This window comes from Centroberyx affinis, unplaced genomic scaffold (assembly GCF_046629955.1).
Source record: "Centroberyx affinis isolate AG114_WGS23_722 - 3 ecotype Tasmania unplaced genomic scaffold, CSIRO-AGI_Caff_v1 ptg003438l_1, whole genome shotgun sequence".
Lineage (NCBI taxonomy): Eukaryota > Metazoa > Chordata > Actinopteri > Beryciformes > Berycidae > Centroberyx > Centroberyx affinis.
In genome coordinates this window covers 95562-105402 of record NW_027281410.1, presented here as the reverse complement: position 1 = coordinate 105402, position 9841 = coordinate 95562, and the positions used below count along the sequence as shown (strand labels likewise).

General features: G+C 39.1%; 1 protein-coding gene across 1 annotated transcript; it reads right to left on the bottom strand.

Annotated features, from left to right (window-relative positions):
• Positions 1–341: 341 nt before the first annotated feature.
• Positions 342–6572, bottom strand: rpl23 (ribosomal protein L23). The gene is made up of 5 exons (XM_071539361.1): positions 6524–6572; positions 5211–5294; positions 3435–3563; positions 1520–1633; positions 342–475 (listed from the first exon to the last, which is right to left on the bottom strand). Exons 1-5 carry the CDS (start codon positions 6534–6536, stop codon positions 393–395), a joined length of 423 nt encoding a protein of 140 aa, XP_071395462.1. The 5' UTR covers positions 6537–6572; the 3' UTR covers positions 342–392.
• Between the last annotated feature and the right edge of the window lie 3269 nt (positions 6573–9841).

Genomic DNA, 9841 nt, shown 5'->3' with positions numbered 1-9841 from the left:
GTTGGAGCTGACAGCTGTTCAAGACACTAAATATTTCCATGAACATGAAGAGTACTTAACCATTTTAGTAGCTCAAAATTAACTACATCTTACCAATAAATAAGGCACATTACAGGTAACTGCAAACTCTAAGGACTTATGACAAAATAGTCACCCTTTCCTAAACATGTATCTATTATTTTGGAATTAAACCCGTCAAATGTTCCCTAAGACGGCATCAAGACCACAGGACAAACAAGAAATTAATAATAACTAAGGTTACAACCCTTCTACATTCACTTCAAAATAATGTTTTCTTCTATGAAGGGAAAAAAAAACAAAAAACATCCCAAGACGTGTGGTTGGCTTTACAACAGTTTTTATTGAAAACGAACAGAGGTGCGGGGTCCTGCTCAGGCGATGCTGCCGGCGTTGGAGGCGATCCTGGGCCACAGGTCAGCGCACTCCTTGGCCACTGGGCCTGTGATGGCTGAACCTGGAGAGAAGCAGAGAAGTTTGTGTCATAACATTGCATAATTGATTTCATTATAAAAGATCTTTGAAATAAGGAAATTGACTTCATGCTGAACGTACAACCATAACATGGAATGCCAAGGAGTATAGAAATGGGGAAAGGTGACTAGACAAGCTTCAAAGAACAATTCACTTCACTTTTTGGATGCCTGACACACGATCCTCAATGCAACCAAAATGAAAAGAAACTTGGAGCGGCTGCATACAGCAGGTTAGAGTTGTCTCATCACTGATTGAGATTAGTCAGCCACAGTGGGTCACTGCCATCTCACCCACAGTGATGAGCTCAATATTCCCTTCTACGACAACTCACCCAGCCACTGACCAGACAAAGCAAGTGCTTTTTGAAGGGGGGAAATACATTTAATGTAAAACATTAAACAAAGTGATAAACTTCAATGATGAAATAAAAGACAAATTACCAACTCATTGCTAGTGACATAAAAACCAAAAGGGGCTTGTAAAAAAATCATCTAACCTATAAAAAAAATAAAATATATATATATATATATATATATATATATATGAAAGATACCACTGGATTAAAGAATATAACCATCTAAAGACATTTCCCAGAATAAATCCAGTCCAGCAGGGCTGTCAATTTCTACAAGGTGAAGATCACACAAGATGAACCTTGTCACAACACAATGCAACTGTCAGCGTTACAGACAGGCTGCAGCCAAACCCGAGGGTCTGATGCAGCCACTGCTTCAAAAACCATATTAACATGCAATATGATAATCCTATAAAAAGAGCTAAATTACTCAACCTAAATCAACACATCTAAAACTCCTCAAGCCAACTACCTATCTAGATGTTCCTAAACCAGCAGATTCTTAGAAGTATCTGATTTTATCAAACACAGATAGATAATCTAATGCATCACTTAAACTACTTCCTGCTGGTGTTGAGCAGATGAACCAAGCGGTGACAAACCTGAAGGGAACAATAACCTAGAAACAGACACACCTAGATGTTGCCAAGTGACCAAACGGTAACCCACCTTTCATTTCTCCTTTATTGTTTACTATGACACCCGCGTTGTCTTCAAAGTAGAGAAACACGCCGTCCTTTCGCCGATACGACTTCCGCTGCCGTATCACCACCGCAGGATGCACTGTGGAGAGGAGGAGGCCGATTAAGACTCAAGGTCACACCAACAAGCTTGTGGGGGGACAGGCATTGGACTTGGGGTGGAAAATACAGGCATGTGATCACTACAACACAGAGGGGGTAGTGGAAAAACTTCTATTGTACTTTGTTTTCATCCTCAAAAAGTTATATACTGTGGTTTCAATACCACCAGTTAATACTTTGTGGGTACTTTTATCCAAAACACCATCCAGTACCATTACCAAGTACAGTGGGTGTCATGCTCTACCCATCCAGCTGTACAGGACCTCATCCTGTGCTTCCATTCTTCCATACGCTCTAGCTCATATGGGGTAATAAGATCAATGTAGACAGACGCTAGACTAAGTGCCGTGCCTTAAAGGGTACGGCTGGTGTTTTTAAATACATTTCTTATTGTCAAAAAAATCCTATGAAAATAACAAAATCAACAATGCGTTTGCTCTACTCCCATTACTTTCCGACTTCCCACGTTTCCTTTTTAGCCTTCAACCCGGAAGTCACTGGCTTCAATTGTAAGCTAAAAACCTTTATACAGCTCACAATGACAGTTTCAATTTAAAAAATCTCTAACTGTTTCCATGAAAAGTCAGGCTACTGTAGTTATTACCAAATCAAATAAGAACAAATTCTTCATTACGACGGGGACTATTTTCGGTGCTACGGAACTACTTTCCTGAGATGGAAAACATGTTTCTAGTTGATTTCATTATAAAAGATCTTTGAAATAAGGAAATTGACTTCATGCTGAACGTACAACCATAACATGGAATGCCAAGGAGTATAGAAATGGGGAAAGGTGACTAGACAAGCTTCAAAGAACAATTTACTTCACTTTTTGGATGCCTGACACGATCCTCAATGCAACCAAAATGAAAAGAAACTTGGAGCGGCTGCATACAGCAGGTTAGAGTTGTCTCATCACTGATTGAGATTAGTCAGCCACAGTGGGTCACTGCCATCTCACCCACAGTGATGAGCTCAATATTCCCTTCTACGACAACTCACCCAGCCACTGACCAGACAAAGCAAGTGCTTTTTGAAGGGGGGGAAATACATTTCTATACATCTCTTTAGTTTATTTACACAGTAATAAAACATTAAACAAAGTGATAAATGATGACAATGATGAAACACAAAGATAGAAATTACCAACTCATGTTCGTGAGATAAAAATATTCACAGGATTTGTTACGAAGTGCAGAAATGCATTAAAAAAACACCAGCCTTATCCTTTAAAACTGATCAGTAGAATCCTGAAATCCACACTAAAAAAAGACCAGCAGTCACCTGAGCCATAAACCGGATTTCCATCCAAGCGTTTTTATGCAAATTATAATGTAACGAATTACGATTGGATGAATACACTGGGAATCAGTGATGGACTAAATCCACTGATTAAGAAAAATTCCCTTGCCGAGTTTGTCAATTTAAATTATTTTGGTAATTTAAATTAAATACTTTGGTAATTTTAAATGTAGCCCTGTGCATAACACTCAAAGGGAAAACACAGGCATGGACAAACATTAACTGACACCAACAAGTAATAACATACATGCATAATACCAATTAATTTCTCAAAGACTTCCATCTTTCTGGTGGACGTATTTTACTGATGTAGCTAATTTCTACATTGATATGTATTCGCTTAAACTCAGCTAATGGAAAATTAAGCCCAACTGGCATTTTATTTTTTTGGCCGACATTTTAAAAAGTTCCCTTTAGATTTGTTTGCTAGTTGGAAACACAGCTATAGTGACTTCCATATAGACCACTATTCAGCTCACCCTTCTTCCTGAGCTCTGGTTTGCCTTTCTTGACTGTGGCCATGACCATGTCACCCACTCCTGCAGCGGGCAGACGGTTCAGACGACCCTTGATGCCCTTCACAGAGATGATGTACAGGTTCTTGGCACCTGGAAGGAGGGGAGGGAGGGATACAGCAAAAAGGACGACATAGGAAACGAGGAAGGAAAGAGGAAACAGGGAAAGGAGGATAAAAGAAATGTAAGCAGAAAAATGGGAGCAAAGACAAGACAGGGAGGCAAGGGAGAAAGAGAAAAGAACAAAACAGAAATGAGATATCCAGTAAGGTAAACTCGGAGACAATTTACCGTCACTTCTTTGTAGCTTAAATCATGCAAAAAGACCATAGCTAATACTAAGCTAAACATAGGTCAATTTTACACAATAATTTATCGACCCAACATCACTGGAGAAATGTTGCCTTCAACATTTCATACAATATCTACGGTCAAAGCCTAGATTTTTCTACGATTGACAGTTAGGTTAAAGGTTAATCTCTGTTTATCTTACGTCAAACGAATATTTTTGACTGCATGATATTTTTTTCTTTCCACAACGGTTGAAAAGTTGCTGAAGGAACGTTGTGGGTCTCTCCAGCACCGATGCTTACATCTCAGAACGACACTGGTTGCAAACGTCACTCTGGGTTTGTTGTCTCATCACTGATTGAGATTAGTCAGCCACAGTGGGTCACTGCCATCTCACCCACAGTGATGAGATCAATATTCCCTTCTACGACAACTCACCCAGCCACTGACCAGACAAAGCAAGTGCTTTTTGAAGGGGGGGGGGGAGCACTGGGAAAATGCTTTCCAAAGTTACAAATCCAACAACGCGCAAAATTCACCAACAGTCTGAATGATAACATTAATGAACCGTTAACACAATACCTGCTAATTGACTGGCACAGTGATGGTTGTCTTTACACTACAACATTAGCTACAGGCAGCACCCATCAGTAATAACTGCAGGGGTTCTACAGTTTCAATTTCAATACATTTTCCAGACGTTATTTTCCGTTAAGGAGTTTAGTTACACTGATAATCATCTAGCCCCTTTTAACTATGCCGCATCACTCTACAGATGAAGATTTTTCTTCACCGCAACAAATATCAGAACATGTGAGATGATGGGGGCCAAAAAACACTGAATGTGCATCTATATCAGTATATCATATAAAATATATTTTTTTTTTTCTTCAACTTTTGTGCAATTTCAAAACATTTCTAAACCTGGAAATTACCAATATACAATACATTTTTAGACTTTGCAGTCCTTGTTACTACCACAGCAGCTTTATTTTGCTTCCTTAAGTTTGCGTTTCATCATTCTGTTCTACGACTGATTGTTGATCAGTTAGACCTAGTTAGGCTCTTTCTCGGTAAAGTCCTTTAAGACATGCTTGTGATGAAGGGATATATAAATAAATTAACTTTGAACTTGAATTAACAGCCAAACACTGCTGAAGAACATCTACTGGCAGGTGACCTGTCATTTCGAATGGCATTTTTTTGTCTGTTGAAAAAGTTGTAAGTAGGTTGCAAGTTTTAGATACAAGCAACCAACAGCTAGCAGATAGAAAAAAAAAAAAAAAAAAAAAAACACTTTCCCAGTAATCTGTGCAGTATATGCTCAAGCATCATCCATATCTATTTACCATCCATAACAGCATTATTTTGCAATTCACTTCTCCCGTACTGAACCCAATTTGCATACTTAAGCATGTCCAGCCACACGACAGGTTAGTTGATGCCTACCTGTGTTGTCGGCGCAGTTGATGACCGCTCCCACTGGGAGACCCAGCGAGATGCGGAACTTGGCTCCAGACGACCCACCACGTCCTGGTAGAACGAAAAACACACTTATTAATATTTCTGCCAGTGTAATTTTAAGGAGAACAAATCAGGATATGGGCTTGTTTTAACACTTGAGAACAGAGAGAAGTTAATGACTTAATCTTGTTTTGACAAATGAAAGGAATAGCTTGATATTTGACAGTTAAGTCTTTCCACTTCATCTCACTTTTAACATTGTGAGATAGTTAATATTTTTCTATTCGTTTCCCATACCAAGGGGCAAGGCCAGATTCAAACTGTATGTCAAGGTATCGCTTTGAAACGCCAACATGAAGCAAGCTGAGGCTCAAATAGTTGTGATTTACACACTGCAAAGTTCAGCACTCTTTGAATGCGTTTTAATACTTTATTAAAATACAGTGAGTCTCTTCTTCTCATACACAATAGTCTTTGACACGGTAAGACCAAATTTACAGACAGAATAAGAACTTAAACATCGCACTGTAAAGGCATTGAGCTGGCCAACTTGGTAACTAACACACACAACACAGCTGCCTCTTCACTAAATCATTAATGACACGAAGCTGAATGAAATAAACCTCACTTGCAAGTCTCAAACCAAAACACAAGGTTAGCGCGTTCATCTCTAAACCAGCAGGGCGGTTGGTTGCATACACTATTTTAATTAAAGATGGCTTTTCTCCTGTTCACATTAGCCATCTTAAGATAACCATGTAGATAACCTTACATACCGGTTTCTTACCTACGTATCCAACAAAATAATGTGTACAAACGTCAGTAAAAAAAAACGCTGTTTTTTCTATTTAACTGCCAGATCAATGCACTGTGGTCTGCTCGTACCCACGATTCACAGTACGCTGCATTCTAGATCTAGCTAGCTAGCGTTAGCTCCGGCTAAGTTAGCGGTTTTCTAACTATTTCACCCTATAGTTTGAGTTCATCACGTAACGTGCTTTTAAGCCTATGATGAGCTCAGTAACTCTGAACTTAACAGCGAACACTAAATTAATTCAACCGGCCTCCAATCTGCCTTGCTTGTTAAACTAGCTAAGTAGCGTTGACAGCAAACATGGCTTCCGCAACTAGCACGTAAATGTTACCGTTCAGAAATAGTAAACCGTTCTCACAAATTCACAACTAAGCACGCAGAAATGTTTTCTACCGCGTCCGCACACACACAAACATGTTTTTTAACACTGATGTGGGGGATAAAGTGGCAGATGAATGTGGATTTTTCAAGGCGGTTTTCATACCTCTCTTAGACATTGCTGCAGACGGGAAAGAGGAAGACGGAAAAAGGAATTGTGGGATATAAAGTTGAGCAGAACATCATCCGGGTCAGGACGCGGAGCCATGCTGCCGCCGCCTTTTTTTTTTTGTATTTATCATATTCATACCACTTAATAATGTCATAGGAACACATCCGTCTGTAAACAAACATCAGTGACTGTATTAAAAAAAATAATACTAAAATAAAAAATACTAAAATAAAATACAAAGTAATTCCAAAAAAGAGAGAAATACAGTACAGGGGTTACAAAAAAATAAACAAAATACATATATGTAAGGCATTGTAAATAGCCAGAGTCTTAATGGCTTTCTGGTTTTTAACACCCTGTAGAGTTTCAAAATAATGTTTTACTTCCATTTTAAATTGTACAATATGTGTTTTTTTCCTTGACCATTTACATTTATGAATGTAAAACCTAGCCATGCTGCCTTCAAGTGCTGTCAGAAATATCGCAATTACGAGATGGGGACACATGAACGACGGACCCGGCAAATATAACCGAGAAAATTTGACTTTTCTGTGAAACCCGAGTTGTAACGATTAGAGGGCGGAGAGTCTGTCTCATGGTGTGAATGCCTGTTGTATGTGTGTGTGTATGTAATGATTGCTGTTGTAAATGTAAATGGGAGTCAGTGTGCCAGTTTTAATGCTTTATTCTGTATTATTTGTAGGCATGGATGGATTACTGAACAGGCCAACCGGGCACAGGCCCAGGGGCCCAAGAGCTCAGGGGGCCCCTGAGCCAGAGCCTGATAGCTACATGATGATGCTGTCACTAACTTTACATTTACTGCCCTGCAGTCGAAGGGCTTTGTCATTTATTTATTTAGGAAGCCCCGAAATTCCCCCTATAATAACCTAAACATTTTTTGAAGGTGTCCACATGGCGTTGTCACAGTGAGTGTTCCCCTCAGTTTATCTATAGCGCTTTAGCAGTAAAGCTCTGCATTATTGTCCATAGGCCTCGTAATGTAAAGTCTTGGTTTACGAAGACCCCAAAATGTTGTTTTCCACTCCTGATCTGTCAGAATATGACCCACTGACCCATACTAAGTCAGTAGGCAATCAGAGGCATTTTGCACATTTTGCACAAAATATGTTTTTTTAGGCCTAGAATAATATGTTTGCACTTTGTAATTCCTTTGTAATTGTTAGAATTTAGTTTCTCTCCCATAAGGGGCCGGTTCACATGCCGTCTTTTGCACACTCAAATCCATTCACTTTAATGGGGGCGCGCGGCAGACGCGCGCAAACGCGAGGGCAATCGCACTGACCGCGACCACGGCGCACTGAGATACAAATGTCTCAACTTTTTGGAATGCCGCAAGCGCACCGCATGTCACACAGCCTGACAGCCTGAAATAAGCCTTGAATCGCTCACCATCCAAGCGAAGGTCCAGGATCTATTTCCGTACTCTCGTATTTTTGCGGGCTTGGAGAGACGGATGCATTCATGGTGAGATCTTTTTCTGCTCCATATGTAGATCAAGAAGTAAAGCTACTACGACAGTTTTACTGCGATGGTAATCCATTATTTCAGATAACTACTAACAAACTTTGTGTGAAGTTGCTGTCTTTGGTTTGGTTGCTTGGCAATGCCAGGCGCACCCATAGCGCACCGTCCAAGCGCATCGGTGTTCACTGTCCACTCAGCGCGCCTCGGGCGGGGGGGGCACAGGGGCCCTTTGTCTCATAATCCGCCTATTGTCGCTGTTTGTCAGAGATGGCGATCCAGTCCGATTCGGGTCACAATTGAATTGAATTGCTTGAGACTTGACTTGATGCATGAAGAGAACACTTGAGACTAGACTTGACTTGGGTTCTGGTGACTTGGAACTTTGACTTGAAAAGGTCAAGGTTGACAAAAGATCTTGTGTTTGTGTAAATGACTTAGATTGAAAGTGATGAGATTTGTTCCAGCAGACGACTGAATTCAAATTCTGTTTTCTGAATTTGTATGGAATGATTGAATTTATTGATTTTTTTTTTAATTTAACTGATTATAGAAATCAAACTCATGATGCTCTTACCAAGTTTGTATCCTATTAAAACCATATTGCATTGAAAAGTCCTAGATAGCGCTGGTAGAAGGAATCAGGAGAGGCAGGAGGTTTGGTATCATTCCTCCAAGTTTCATCAAAACTGGGGACTATCGTTACGCACAGATAATACGCACGCTTGTGAGCGCATAAGCAGGTGTAATTTATGATCCAATAATATGATTGTGCGTTATTTATATTTCCACATTACTGTATGATTTGGTGACATTATGTAACCCTATTTACTCGCGCTACAATAAAAATCATGGGGAAAAAATGCTTGTAGAAAAAAGGACGAAGATGAACTTGTTAGAGCTCTCAGGAATAGGAAGATGAAGTTGTTCCAGACAGGATGTCAGATTAGTAAAATGGTCTTTGATATTTTCTATCAGAAATAGTTTACGATAATTATTACTGAATTAAACAGTATGCTACCTCCCTTTTGCCCACCCTCTTGTTGACTCCTTTTTCTATGTTTTTATGTAATCTTTTTTAAAAACTTGTGAATTATGACAATTTGGTATGAACTGCAATATACTGTATATTGACATAATTCTGCAACTGAAAACAATGATGGAAAATAGTGTAAGCCACACTCTCCAAGGAACAATGCAAATGATATGTTTATCAATGTGTTTGCATCTGTCCGTATACAAATAATCCACATACAAATAAAAATAGAGGATGATGGTGAAAATGGGAACAATGCAAATGATATGTTCATCAATATGTTGGGATCTGACTGTCTGTATACAAATAAACCACATACAAACAAGATGGTGAAAGCCACTGAGAGCAAATGTGTCTAACACAATGGAGTATACTTTTCATTTACACACTGATAAAACTAAAATAAGATCAAACTCATTTAGACATTCTGTTCCATAAGATCAGTCATATTGTTTGTGTATGAAGTCAGTCCAGATATTATATCAACACACCAAGGTTTGAGTCTTAGTCCACTGGCGTCTGGTTTCATGAGCGACAGTCGGAAATATTGATTGGACCGTCTCAGACTAGCAGAATGACATAATAAATTAATTGTTACCTTGCATCAAGTTCTTAATTTCAATGAAAACACAGACTATTGTTGAGCACAGTTATTTATCATACAGCCTATCTATTTTTGTACAAGAAGTAATAATAATGGTAGTTTTAGTAGTAGTAAGCATGTTTAAAAATACAGCTAGCTTTACAATAATAGCTACAAATAATGAACTTAAAACAATGATGAAATCAAC

Excerpts from the sequence above, each read along its gene's own strand:
- rpl23 (XM_071539361.1), bottom strand. Across the intron at positions 3,564-5,210 it reads CAACTGCGCCGACAACACAG|GTGCCAAGAACCTGTACATC; the intron begins GTAGGCATCAAC and ends CCCTCCTTCCAG. Across the intron at positions 476-1,519 it reads CAATAAAGGAGAAATGAAAG|GTTCAGCCATCACAGGCCCA; the intron begins GTGGGTTACCGT and ends GCTTCTCTCCAG.